This window comes from Plodia interpunctella, chromosome 27 (genome assembly GCF_027563975.2).
Source record: "Plodia interpunctella isolate USDA-ARS_2022_Savannah chromosome 27, ilPloInte3.2, whole genome shotgun sequence".
In the NCBI taxonomy this organism is placed as follows: Eukaryota; Metazoa; Arthropoda; class Insecta; order Lepidoptera; family Pyralidae; genus Plodia; species Plodia interpunctella.
Window position 1 is genome coordinate 651,887 of NC_071320.1, and position 15,145 is coordinate 667,031.

The 15,145-nt window shown below is 34.7% G+C and overlaps 1 protein-coding gene and 1 long non-coding RNA gene across 6 annotated transcripts in view; both read left to right on the forward strand.

Moving 5' to 3' along the window:
• The window catches only part of LOC128681642 (androgen-dependent TFPI-regulating protein-like), a 33,122-nt gene extending 18,758 nt beyond the window's left edge, over positions 1-14,364 (forward strand). For 4 of the 5 annotated variants that reach the window (XM_053765689.2, XM_053765690.1, XM_053765691.1 and 1 more), the window contains 3 exons: positions 9,731-9,871; positions 10,410-10,630; positions 11,773-14,364. In XM_053765689.2, coding sequence (XP_053621664.1) covers positions 9,731-9,871; positions 10,410-10,630; positions 11,773-12,142 — 732 coding nt within the window. In that variant the 3' untranslated portion in view covers positions 12,143-14,364. Of the gene's footprint in view, positions 1-5,392; positions 5,877-9,730; positions 9,872-10,409; positions 10,631-11,772 lie in introns of those variants that run through there. The other variant, XM_053765687.1, reaches the window with a different exon arrangement.
• Positions 1-15,145, forward strand: part of LOC128681647 (uncharacterized) — a 245,846-nt gene that overhangs the window by 123,708 nt on the left and 106,993 nt on the right. The gene's annotated exons all lie outside the window — the stretch shown is intronic.

Here is a 15,145-nt window from a genome sequence, read left to right on the forward strand (position 1 = left end):
CCGGGAAAAATTGCTCATATATTATCAGTTGTTATATATAATCAGCTGAATATATTATCATAAATTAGATGTTAAAAAACTGATTTGAGGAAGAATTAGGAAGTTTATATATTTTTGATGTTATTATACTTTAAATGATTTCTTTAATGATAGACTCGGATAGAATTTAGGGCTAGTATAAGTACATTATAATTATTTTTTTGTTTTGGTTTTGTAGTGGATAGCATGCTCCTCTTTATTTATTTATATTTGCATACCTATATTCGGTAAAACGTGTAGGTCTAATTCATTTTGACTATTTGTACTCATGTTTTTGGCAAATAAATGTTTTCTTTCTTTCTTTCTTTTTTGACGGAAATAAATAAATAAAAATATTAAATGTAATCTTTCCGCAAAACATAAAATGTTCAAGGATTTAAAGTCCAAATCGAAGAATGTATTCAAATAAACTCGATTTATATCAAGTATCTCTTGATGGTCGTATTCCTCATCGCTGAGGGTCGTGGTCATTATGTGGAATGAGACAAACACAACGACTTCTTATAACCATAATAAATTACACACCTAAATCTTCCTCAGGAATCATACTATACATACTTATTAAAATGCCCGCAGGGACAGACAGACAGCGGGAAGCGACTTTGTTTTATACTGTAATTGGTGATTGTAAGTACTATTTATGAAAGTTATTCACTCCGTTGTGTGCAAATAATAATACGTCCAGACACAATTCCCGCGGGAATTTCGGGATAAAAAGTGTGTGTTATGTGTGTGAGACCCAGTAAAAATACCCAACATTGGCAACTTAACTGTATTTACTTCAGTAGTTAATATAAATATAAATAAAATATCAGACGTCACGCGTACATGCGACGACGGCTTGATGGGCTCTGTTTGGGAGAGCGAATTGCGCCCGCGTCGCTGGGCGCATGCGTCCCGCGCGCCGCGCACCTTCCCTGAACTGCGTTTAGTTTTGAGTTTGACACGCCGCGACACTCAAATTAATGTGTTATTCCAGGTTATATTCTACGCGTGTAGCAAACTTCATAACAATCCATCTCATCATAATAGCATTTGCGTGATGCGCGAACAAACATACAGACAAAATGCTATAAAGCCCCCCATAATTATTGTTCTTTAATATCTCCTACGTACAGACATAGCCCGCTTACAGTTTAACTATATATATAGACATATAGATAACATATCAGTGATATGTAATGTAAGTAAAATTATGTATGCATTCTATCTTATAATGAATAAATAAATAAATATATTAGGACAAATCACACAGATTGAGCTAGCCCCAAAGTAAGTTCTAGACTTGTGTTATGGGATACTAACTCAACGATACTATATTTTATAACAAATACATATATAAACATAACATAAACATCCAAGACCCGGGCCAATAAGAAAAAGATCATTTTCCATCATGACCCGTCCGGAGATCGAACCCGGGACCTCTCGGTCCAGTGGCAAGAACCTCACCACTGCGCCACCGAGGTCGTCAAATATCGTTATCGGGTTCATTAACCCTTCTACAGATGATGTAAAAATAAATCGCGTAATTTAAGCTGAACCCGTGTTTAGGTATTCATGCATTATCAATTACAATTAGACTTGGGGCAAAAATACATTTTTGTATGTATGTTTGTAACGCGATAACTTTAGAACCGTTGAATTGATTTTGATGAAATTTAAAAGGTATGTAGGATCTGTCAATAGAAATTTTAAGCTCGCGGAGCAACAAAATCGGTTAAGTAGTTTTTGAAATATTCACAATTTTGTAAAAACTCACCAAAATTGTGTTCGCGAGGTCTATGTTCGTGGCGAACAACTAAGTAACTAATTAAGAGCGACGCTCTTGTCGGCGGAGTTCCTTCCATTGTTCTCTCTCTAAAGCCAACTCCTTCACTTCTTGATAGGACACGACACCCACTTTTTCTTTAATTTGCCTAGTGTAACTATCCCTTGGTCTTCCTGGGACCCTTCTTCCTGCCACCTTTCCTTCTATAATACATCTGAAGAAGGCATCGTGTCGCATCAAGTGTCATAACATTTCCCTTCTTCTATTCTATGGTATTTAAACAAGATTTATACAATACTTGACATGTCTATTTATTGAAATGTACAGTTTGAAAACCGGTCGATTGCAAGTTGGGCTCACGCTCCGAGGGTTCCGTAAAAATATTTTGTTGTTGCTGTACTATTTGCACTTTATAGAACTCCTTTCAAGACTCTAGTTAACTTCTAGTTATCGGGATATTTGCTCAGAAAATAGACATAAATATTACGTGGCGTTTATATAGAAAATATTGTTCTAAGTCTTATAACTAAACGACATTTTGTGGAATAGTGCGTTGCGTTAATATAGAAAGGAATGTGCGTGTGGTCTGTGGGTCCACAAATTGAAATTCTATGAAATTATGCTTGGGATTTAGTGAACATTCCTAAAGAATTGTGAAAGTTGGAATTAGATTTTAAGTCTTGTAAACGACATTTGAGATTGAAAGATTTCCGATTTGAGATTTTCGAAGGCCTGAAAAAATGTAGACGCTCGGAAAAGTCTGAAAAACGGACCCTCCCTCACGTTATGATAAACATTATCATAACGTGACCAACATGGTCATTGTAATATAATGACCACTCAAGGTCGATGTATGTTATGCTGTAAATCGACAACGGTTATATGTATGACTAGCTTTTGCCCGCGGCTTCGCCCGCGTAAATTTCCCACTGTAAAGTTCGGCTGTGTTTTGTTAAAACAATTGCATTGAACTGTGTGTAGATTCTCGATACATTTGGATTCTAAATTATCGGGAAGTTTTGAAGAACACGGGGAGACTCTATAGGTTTTGTGTTCCATGTGATCGCTTTATATACGATATTAATGGTCAGACCATATTTTTATTGTGTTGATTTTTTTCACAGCTAATATTGACCATAGATTCCACCATCGTAACATTAAAGTGTGGAAGGTAATACGTCTGTTTTCCCGCTTTATTTTGGCCAATCTTCTGGGAAACCGTGGGCGAAACCGCGTTCCAAAGCTAGTTTGATATAAATTTCAACTTGACACATCTAGATTAAGAAAAAGGTATTGACAGACAGACAATGGAGCGATCATTTTGAATTAGAACGGAACCCTAAAAATATTTTTTTATGAATATAAATAACCGTGAACCTAGATCACTGTATTCAATGACCAGTTAATTAGATCTCGTTTAGGTTAAGATAAACTGTGTCATTATCAGTTATAATATGATATATATGCATTCTTAATGTGAGTGATATTCTGGTATTGACAAAGAAAAGTGTAGACAACGTGCTACCGTACCAAAACAAGTTTATTTCTTAGACAAATTAAAAAACCTACGCCTTTCAATATTCATTTCACTACAACTTTATAACGGCTGAACCGATTTTGATCAAACATATCTAAGAATCACCGCATAAAAATTATCTATCAAATAAACAAAAACCATACAACATCCGTTCAATCGTTGATGAGCTACGGTGTCACGTACGCAGTCACACAGACAGACACACTTAGCGGTCAAACTTGTAACACCCCTCTTTTTGCGTCGGGGGTTAATAAAACATTTCATTACAACTCGCGGCTTATGTCATTGATAGACGTCGTAAAACCGGTTCCAAAACGAGACACAAGTTTGTTTTTGACTTTTGACTTGACACACTAGTCGTCTTTTCCATTCGTTTATTTCGCTTTGTGTGAATGAAACGAAAAACATGACGATGCATGGACCAAGAAAACTTGACTTGACGACCTCGGTGGCGCGGTGGTAAAATGCTCGCCTCTGAACCGAGAGGTCCCGGGTTCGATCCCCGGTCGGGTCATGATGGAAAATGATCTTTTTCTGATTGGCCCGGGTCTTGGATGTTTATCTATATATGTATTCGTTATAGAATATAGTATCGTTGAGTTAGTATCCCATAACACAAGTCTCGAACTTACTTTGGGGCTAGCTCAATCTGTGTGATTTGTTCATACATTATTCATACATTATAAGAAAACTATATAGACGCCAGACAAGTGTAACTTCGTCTTCATTTTATTATGACACGAACGGTCATTAATTACAATTGACGAGCGAGGTCTACAAATCAACATGGGGCAAAAAATATATTTTTTTGTATGTATGTAATGTAATAATTACGATAACTTTCGAATTGTTAGTCTGATTTTGATGAAATATAAAAGGTAAGTATGTAGGATCTATCAATAGAATTTTTTGACGACCTCGGTTTGCCTCTGAACCGAGAGATCCCGGTTTCGATCCGCGGTCGGGTCGTGATGGAAAATGATCTTTTTCTGATTGGCCCGGGTCTTGGATGTTTATCTATATATGTATTCGTTATAGAATATAGTATCGTCGAGTTAGTATCCCATAACACAAGTCTCGAACTTACTTTGGGGCTAGCTCAATCTGTGTGATTTGTCGTAATATATTTATTTATTTAATATTATTATTTTAAGTTCGTGGGGCGCCTAAAAAGTGGTTTTATGGTAATTTTTGAAATATTCACAATTTTGTCAGTATTTATTGTGTCCTCGAGGTTTAAGTTCGCGGCGAACAACTAGTATCACATAATACAATAATCAAATAAGATAAAAGTTTTCCATACAAAAACTCCTCGGCCCAGTCCGGCTAATCTCATACAAAGTGGCAGATTGGGCCGGGCACGTGATGTGGCACAAAATATATCAGCGTTCTAGACAGAAACGAGACCGTTTCTTTTTATACATACGTTTTGTACATACCTATCTTTTTTGTATGAGCGAAGTGGAAGATACGACTGGGTGTATCACTTTCTCTGTCTACGGGACGATGCCTATGCTTTTCTCTGTATACGTAGTCTGGCGATTCGTCTGGTGGCGTGACTCGTGTCCGCGTGCCGTCCTTTATACCATATCAGTGATGTGGTAGTGTTGTTATACTAAAAATTAAATTCCCAATTTTTCAGTTAATTGAATAAAGCTACGTCCGATAGCTAAGGCAACCAGAGCATTCCCAAAGAGGGTTGTATTTTTTTCGAGTCCTTACTTCGAAATTACTTGCCAAAAACGTTAAACTCATATAAGTACAAATAAATATAATATAATATTTGATAATTCCATTACTTATGGAGTGTTAAATCACATTGCGAACTTTCCAGATTAAGGTATATTTTGCTAGGGAGAGGTGCGAATAGCGGACCATGGGCTCCAACGCCCAACGGCTAAGGAATAACCGGGGAATAGCCCAAAAAAGCGAGATGAGATTACTATTCAATTCACCGGTACAAATGATATTGAAGATATATTTTGCAATAATTAAGGTATGGCTTTGTCTGGCAACACTATCTTAAAATAACACAGAGTACCCTCTTCGGCCAGCGACAACTTTTATCAAATAGTAGTCCTATTATTTTAATATACGGGCGTCTACTAATATTATTTAATTTAAGTTATTAACTTTATCTTAATAAACTCATATATAAATGTGGTGTAGTGTTTAATAACTTAAAATATAACGGATTTTAAAACTGTTCTCTAAATTCGAATAATGAATTGGAAAATTTGAAATTGGAATACGAGTGTTCCGATTTTGAAATTGGAAGAAATGGATGCGCTGTGGCAGGACACGAATATATTTTACAATATTCTATGCTTTTTGATAACGGAAAATGAGAAATTGTTTGACAGGAGTGACGCCAGGTTGTACTGGAGGACTGCGTTACATATTTTTGTGATTTTACACCACGCTGGTATTAGTATTTTTGCGACAAGTCTTGATTTGTTAAGCAGTCCTGTTTTAATAATAAAAGATCTGTACACGTTCAAATTTGGATACCTCACTGGCTGGAATTTCGTGAGTATTTTTCTTTTTTTTCTTGACTGACTGAATGACAATGCACAGCCGGAGCTACTGGGCGTAGGAAGCTTAAATTTGGCACGTAGGTTCCCTGGGGAGTGTAGGTGAGCACTGAGAGAGGATTTTGGAAATTCCACCCCGAAGGGGGCGAATGATAGTTCTAGATAAACCGTTGAAGTTAGTGGCTTGAAAATTTGTATTTTTTTTTTAGTTTACATTAAATTAATGGATACGTGTTTCAGATTTTTCTGAAAATTATCCCTCAACCCCTTCAAAAGGGTGGTGAAAGATTGTATGGGTGCTAATACAATTTTCAAGAAAAAAAGCTGAAAATTGGTATTGATAATATTTGTTCGAAAGTACCCTCCGTTATGGGACAAATAGAAGCCAAAACAATTTTTTTTCAATAATTTTTCTGTCTGTCTGTTAACTTAAAAACTGCGGAATGGAATTCGATTTTCACAGTTGTATAGCATATTGTCTAACTTAAAATCTGGTCAAAAAAATCTTAAAATCTAGGTTTCATCGCGATACGTTGCTTAGTACCCGAGATATCGACAATAATAAGTTACGAACGCACGAAATGTACGCGGGCGAAGCCGCGGGAAAAAAAAGAAAAAGTATTATATGTACTAACATATAATAAAACTGTAAGTGGGCTATGTTTGTACATAGGAGATATTAAAGAAGAATAATTATAGGAGGGTCTTTAGAAGCCAAAACAAATCTTAGAATTTTTGTGTCGTATTTGTCTGTATGTTTGTTCGCGCATAACGCAATAAATTACTGCGTGGGATTTGATGCGATTTTTCACAGATGTATAGCGGAAGGTCTAACTTCAAATCTGGTACAGGTTTCATCGCGATACGTTGCTTAGAACCCGAGATATCGATCATAAAGTTAGCGGAGACGCACTAAATTGACGCAAGGAAGAGAAACAAATATTTTCCCGCGCTGACAAATGAAGCGGACCTTAACAACAATTAGAGATCGTTATTGTTTTTTATATCTCATCATATTATGTACTAGCTTTTGCCCGTGGCTTCGTACGCGCAGGAAGTAGCGGGCAAAACAGATAATTAAGTATTTATTACTTATTATGATATAAATTACTTTATAATTATGTTTTAAATGCTTTTCATGTTTTAATCAAGTTATTGAAATGCTAATATTTTTATAGACTTTTAACACGATAAGAAATCTATTAAGTATTATGATAAAAAAGACAGTAATTTATTTTTAATTTCAATTAAACATATAGCTGTATATTTTTTTTGTTTTTGTTATTTAAATTTAAAGTGCCCAGAAGGCTGGCAGCATTGCCACGTTGTATGGCAATGCTGATTCTCTGGGCGTGCTATATACAAGCCCTGTGACCTTTTATCTTACCCTTATCTTAGTTCACAACCCCAGTATAATTATGCCAACTAATTAACACACACAATCTATGCTAAATAATTAGAAATAAATAATAACTTATAATAATTAAGTATACTGAGGCTATACTGAAAACGCGTATGTTCCGAAATATGAAAAAATCTATTTGATCGATCCTTCGGTCCTTGTCGACAACAAGCCGACGCCGCCGCCATCTTGATTGTCCTGGCGGAGCGTCAATTAGCGTGAGGCTTAGTGTCAAAAATATATACGTTATTGCATCAAGTTTTCTTAACTCCATGATTATATACCTATTCCGTGTCAATATCAACCTTTACGTTGGCAAAAATCATCGTTTTGACGAACGATGGAGCCATGAAACTTGAAAAAAAAGGGCAAGCGTTTTTCGCGCCGTTTTTCTTGATCCGTAATATCTCTAAGATAGTTAGTAATTTTAATCTAATATGAAAAAAATATGTCTCGACATTTTAAATGCTTGATTTGAAGAATTTATTTACTTGTTTAAGATTATAATACAAATTAATAATAGAATATTTATTGCGTATATAGATGAAAAGCAATTATAACAGTAAATATAAAATAATTACCGAAACATTGACATCAGTCATCTCTTAGAAATTTTGGTCGGAACTAGGTACACCAATGCACTATATTAATACAAAAATTATGCTGAAGCCTGAAAATTTTATGGATCAATTATAGCCATTTACCAGAGGTAGACCTTGATACAAAGGTCGTCTGCACGGGTACCTCACTTTCATCTATGTCAGCCGCCGAACAGCAGCTCGCATTGTCGTGTTCCGGTGTGAGGGCGAGAGAGGCGTGTGGTCACAGGGTACTGTGGCTACAGATCCTAGGACACAGAATAGGCAACGCGCGTGTGACATCGTTGGTGTTGCAGGCGTTAATAGGCTGTGGTGACCACTTACCATCATGTGGGCCGCATGCCTGTTTGCCTGTAGTATTTCTAAGCGGTGGTGGTGGTCCAAAGTTCGAATCCTACACGTGCCACATAAGTTTGTATATAAATATATGTATATATGAACGCATATCACACGGATTGAGTTAGCCCCACCCATATATATATATATATTATAATCAGCACTCGTATCACAATCATAACCTGTTTTGATATACCTTTTGACTATGTACATTATGTACTTTTATATATTATTAGAAAAAAAAAACATTGTAAGAAACAATAATGGTAAGCCGATCTGGCATGATAGGGACCAACACTGTTCAAATGAGTTTCTTTCGTCATTTCTTCTCAGCAGTGGTCGTTCCGAAATGCCAGTAGTTTGTAGCTTGTGAGAAATAACTATAAATATAAAAATTGACGAGAAAAAGTGCCTGTGAAGTCTAATTTCTGAATAAATGATTTGAATTTGAATTCTAAGTTCGAGATTTGTGTGTTACGGGACACTTTGACTCCTGAAAGCTAAGTATTTAGCTAAACTGTACAGGGTGTTCCTCAGAGCGTTTGGACCAATACGGCAGCGTTGCATTTACAATTTTTCAAATTTTAACAAAGACAAGAATCCGTTTTACTATTTGACTTTAAATTAATTTATCTGTAATGTGTTACCACAGTTATGTTAATTTTATGAATGACTGATTTTGAAAATGATTTCTTCTTTAAGAAAATTTACGGATTGTAATGACAGCGCGGCCGCAGCTGTCGCTCTAAGAACTCTCTTATTGAAAACACCTGATAGACACAAGTCTATTGTCATCTCCATTGATGCATCGACAGAGTTGACAATAAATGTAAATACGACCTCAAAAATATTAAGGGCTCGATAAGGTATCAGAAGGTCGTTGACCCTGTACAAAGTACAGTCACGTGTTGTACACATAGCTCACGTGATAAGTCCATCGTGTAGGATGTACAATGTGCAGTAAGTTCATTGATAATTTAGATGATATCTCGACGATCTAATTATTTGTGGAATGTAGCTTCCTTTGTCTGTCTGTTTGGATGATATTTGAAGCGGTTTTCACATATGAAGGTTTGATTTCAAAAATCTGGTACCTGTATGTTTCATCGCGAGACGTTGCTTTTGTTTGTTTGACGTTGAACTCAAAGCAATTTATTTTTTATTTTTGTCTCTCTGTGTTCGCCTTTCACGCAAAATCTATTGGATGGTATCGGATGTGCTTTTCACAGTTGTATAGCGGACGGTCGAACTTAAAATCTGTTATAGGTTTCATCGCGATACGTTGCTTAGAACTCAAGATATTGACAAAAATATTTTATGAGCGGACGCACATAATGAACGCGGGCGAAGCCGGGCAAAATCTAATATTAAATATGATATTAACTCAAACAACCAAGGTTTCCAACTTTCAATGATACGAAATGCTGAGATTAGAGAGAGGCGGTTTTTATATTGCGGTATTTGGTGCGACTTTATGTCCTCAAAACTAATCTCAATTTATCTCCGTTCCAGAGTTTCCAGACCCTCTTCCTCAGCCTGGCCCTGGCTCACGATGTGCTGGAGTGGATCAACAAGCACGAGTCCAGACTCGGGAACAGGATACGATACTGGAGAGATGTTATTTTCACGGCTTTAGTGGTGCCATTTACCTGTGTGAGTGTCTTGGCTTGACAATGAGATCTATTGGATAGACGTTAGGTCTTTTGAGTAGACCACAGGACATAATGTATTTGGTGGTTACGTTTACTTGTATGATAATCTCAATTTGAAGGACAATGAGCTAATATACTGGTCTATTAAGTAGACCAAAGGTCTTTTTAGTAGACCACGCAAGTCTATTGAGTAGACCACCAAGGTAATGTATACCGTGTATATGTCTGTTTCTAAGCTTTCTTCTTTTAAACTACGCAACGGATTTATATATTCTATATATTTAAGAAAACAATGATTGATTGACATTCAAGCTCAAATAGCTGGGTCTAGGAACTTAAAATTTAGCACGTAAGTTCCTTATGTGGTCTAGGGGTGCACTAAGAAAGGATTTTTCAAAATTCATCCTCTGTGGGGGTAAAAAGGGGGTTCAAAGTTTGTATGGGGAAACCAGATTAGTTAAAGAGTCTAAATACACTGAAGGGAATCACGCGGCCATTATTATTTGTAATATGTACTGACTTTTGTTTGTCATTTTCAGTTTGTGACCGGCATGTTCTGGTCTGTCTACTCGATAGACCGGGAGCTCGTCTTCCCTAAAGTGTACGACGCGATAATACCCTGGTGGTTCAACCATTGCGTGCACACTAACATCGCCGTGGTGATCGCTGCGGAGACCTTGCTACAGCCGAGGAGGCAACCTGTTAATAAGAAGCTCGAAGTTACCCTTAGTACTGTGGTATCCGTGCTTTACGCCGTCGTGTAAGTAATTGTTATTTTCCTTTATGTTATGTACTAGATGTGGCCCGGGGCTTCGTTTCCGTTGGAGTTTTGAGATAAAATATAGCCTATAGCAATCTTGGATAATATACCTTTCTAATGGTGATAGAATTTTTGAAATCGGTTCGGTAGTTTCGGAGATTACCCGCCTCAAACATACTAAGTCACAAACGCTTACCTCAATATAATAATAGTACCTATATATTGTTAACATCTTTTTTACAAGCTTTTATTTAGATTCACCTGTCCCACAGATTATAAATACTTACAGTAAGTGTCCTGATGTTTGTCTGTAATCAAATATAAGTATAATAATATAATAATATACTTATATTTGATTACAGACAGACAAACAAGTATAAGTTAAACGTACTTCTGAGGGTTTAGTGCGTGTTTGAATTTCCCTTCTCACTATCGAATTGATTAGAAGTGAGACCGAGCGAACTCCTTGGTTTACAAAACGGATTGCTGATCGATTGATGATTTTGTCATTATCGATGAAGAAATGACCACAACTTCGCGCTGACAAAGACAACATACTTTTTTTTAGATTAAAATGTAAATCTGCCACAGAATTTATCAAAATATCTCTGACACAGTCACTTGTCTCAAATTGGACAGAGAAATATACAAGAATACCCGTTTTTCTGTAAATATTTCTATGTTTTGTTATCAAAATTGTACAAAATTGTAACAAATATGTTATGTTATGAGTGTTGTGTGTTTTGGGATTCTATTAATTTAAGTGTTTAAGGTAAATTTTACTTTTCATATGAAAAAAAAAATATTTATAGGTTAGGTACTTCTGTTTTCATGTAATTGTGTATTGAATTCTGGGGCCTAATCTGGAAATTTATTTTAAAATTAAACGCGGCTTCGCCCGCGCTTACTTCATTCGATCGCCCATAACTTTATACGTGTCGCGATGAAAACTATATTAGATTTTAAGTTAGACCATCCGCTAGACAACTGTAAAAATCGCATCCAATTCCATCTAGCAGATTATGTATACGCGAACATAGAGATAGACAGGAATAAAAAATTGTTTTGACTCCAACTAGTCACGTAAAATCACGCATCATTTCAAATACATGTTTCACTAACATAACAAATTCTCTTTCCAGTTACTACAGCATATATTTCTTCGCCCACCGCTGGCTTTACGGTGTGTTCGGAATTATGACTTGGTGGCAAGTCTGTCTGTTCCAACTCTTCATTTGGACATCGGTATTCTTCTTCTACTGGATCCAATTCCCTCTAAACAGAATGGTCCACGGCCCTGAACCGGACAAATTGCACACAAAAGAAGCAAACATGGAAACTAAAGACGAGAGAACAGTGGAAAAGACTAATGGAATCGTGCAAACAGAGAGTTATGAGGAGAGGAATGGTACAGTAAAGAATCCAGATTTGCTATCAGCTCCATTCGCAACAAAATCTTGGAGTTTGAAATATAGATTGATCAGAGATCAGTTTGAGAATTCTAGGTTGTGATATGTGTAAGCAAGTTTTTGTATCATTGGGATTAAAATTTTTGAGTTTGTCGAAAAGAGAGTCGTTTATGTAATAGTATATATAGATCTAAATTCTAGTATTAACTTATTTTAGGCCTGGTGTGTTCGAACACGGTCAAAATAATCCTCAAATGGACCTAGATCTTGATGGTATATCTATATATCTATTGTATATGTTAAAAAATATATTATCGTTGAGTTTGTAACATATAATACAAGTCTCGAACTATTGAGCTAACTAAATCTGTGTTATTACGTCCATATATAGTCATGAAATGTTGGAAAAATAATCAATTTTTTTAGTACACTGTTATACTTTAAATGTTTGCTAAATATGAACCTTATACGTGTGTCGAATATAGGTTGGTTTTTGGCTAAAGGCGCCACTTATGCCATAATATATAAAAATAATATAACCTAGAAACTAGTTCGCTTTTTTGCCACACACCAACTTATATTTGACGTTCTTAGCTCGTGTACAAGGAAATTTTAAAAAACTGTTCATTTAGTGACCTATTTTGGGTAAAAGCTTGGTGTTATTGTATATAAATTATGAAGCGATGGTGGTTTAATGGTTAAGATACTCGCCTGTGAACCGAAAGGTGCCAGGTTCGAATCCTACTCGTGCCACATGAGTTTGTATAGCAATCTGACTCATGTATAGTCATTAATTCATTCATTCATCGATCACCACTTGCTTCCGGTGAAGGAAAACATCGTGAGGAAACTTGTATGCACACTGGTTGATTCTTATTAACTTGTGTGTGAAACGGAGAGGGCAATGGCAAACCACTCCATTACTAATGCCAAGAAAATTGTTGTGTTTAATTCCACGTAATGACCACGACCCTCAGCCATTGGAAATAGAAATATGAAGAGAGATTGTATACAATATCTTTTAAGTCTACAATATTCTACATTGTTTCTATAAGCTACCTAGCTTGTCTACGTCTGTAACATGAGGTCTAAGAAAATATTCAACGTAATGGATTTTTCTAAAACATGTTTAAATTGTGATTTATTTTGTACTTTTGCTTGTCAGAATTTTTAGCTAAGATCTTAAGATCTTTTAGCTAAGATTGACGACCTCGGTGGCGCAGTGGTAAGATTCTTGCCACTGAACCGAGAGGTCCAGGGTTCGATCCCCGGTCAGGTCATGATGGAAAATGATCTTTTTCTGATTGGCCCGGGTCTTGAATGTTTATCTATATATGTATTTATTATAAAATATAGTATCGTTGAGTTAGTATCTCATAACACAAGTCTCGAACTTACTTTGGGGCTAGCTCAATCTGTGTGATTTGTCCTAATGTATTTATATTTATTTATATTTATATATCTCTGACACAATTTACTAATTTACTAACACCGCGACATTTTTATTATCATTATTATTATATTATAATATTATTATAGATAGCTGAAACTGAACATCTTTCCTTGACACGTATATATTTGATTATAAACAAGTAATTTTCCTAAAAAAACGATCAAATCGATCAGTAACTAAGTGGAGGAAAGAAATATAATGAATGAATGAAAAAATGTTCCAAATAAGGAAGGCTTGTCACGTTTCACGAAAAATTATATATATATATATATATATATATATCCAATTATAAGTATTATTACAATGCTATAAAAACAAAGCGTGTAAACGTTATTTACACAAAAACTATCGTATGGCATTATATTTATTACTAAATGTGTACAGAATCTTGTAATAAGATAAATTTATAATCATAAAACTTGATAGTAAAAATTGAAAAACTGAAGAGTAATAGGTATATTTTAACATAAATTATTTATAGTACAGAAATGTCCAAATCCATTGTAAAATATAAATATATTCAAATTGTAATAGATAAATATATTCGAACGCGAAAAATATTTAAGTTGAACATTTAATATGCAACAAATTGTTATATTACTATAAACTTAGTACAAAGGCTCTCTTTTCCAGTTTTTTATACGTAAATAAAGTGTGTAATTTTAAATCCCTTTTCCTATGTGAATTGCAAATTAAAAACACTATCGTCCATGTATAACTTAATATATTCATATTTTATAATTGTATATATGATTTGTATGTGAGTTTTGAATTAGTCATGAATGTAGGGATTTTTTTAGCAGTAATAATGATGGTATTTTATTGGTAATGTAGACAGTAAATAAATAAAAAAATAGAATATGAAAAAGCTATTTTGTAGTTTTATTTTTAAATTTAATAATAACAAAGTAGGGCTCATTTTATCTTGGATGTTTATCTATATATGTATTTGTTATAAAATATAGTATCGTTGAGTTAGTATCCCATAACACAAGTCTCGAACTTACTTTGGGGCTAGCTCAATCTGTGTGATTTGTCCTAATATATTTATTTTATTTATTTTAACCAAAGAAAATAAACTATGTATGCAGATTTTAAATTTCTTGTATTAGAAAAGTTTTCTTACACTATAATATTACAATAATAATTACAATTGCATTTTTATTCGTAATTTTAAAAAAAATTACAGTCATCGTGTATGATTGGTGAAAATTTATTTTTATTGTTGTGAAATTTTTACATAATTTAGTAAAGATGATAATACATATAAAACTTTATAAACATATGTGAACAATAAAACTTATTTTACCTACGTTTTTCTCTCAAAAGACTAAATATTTTTTTATGATTTTCCCCGGGGATATCTACACTTTTATGGATATTATTTTTATTTATCCCTACATGGGATAAGTCCGCCGTTGTACAATGTATCTTTCTTGTATTAATTTTGATTAATGTGCTTATTTTCGTGCAATAAAGTTGTTACAAACAAACATACAAAAATTTTCCGTAGGTACACTATTGAAAAAGAGAGATACGCTTTTAATTGACCCTAACAAACCAAACAAATTTTCCAAGCGAGTGTATTTTTTTCTATATAAAATAAATTGTTTCTTCAGATTTTTTCCCGTAGAGGAACTTTTTTTTTTATTT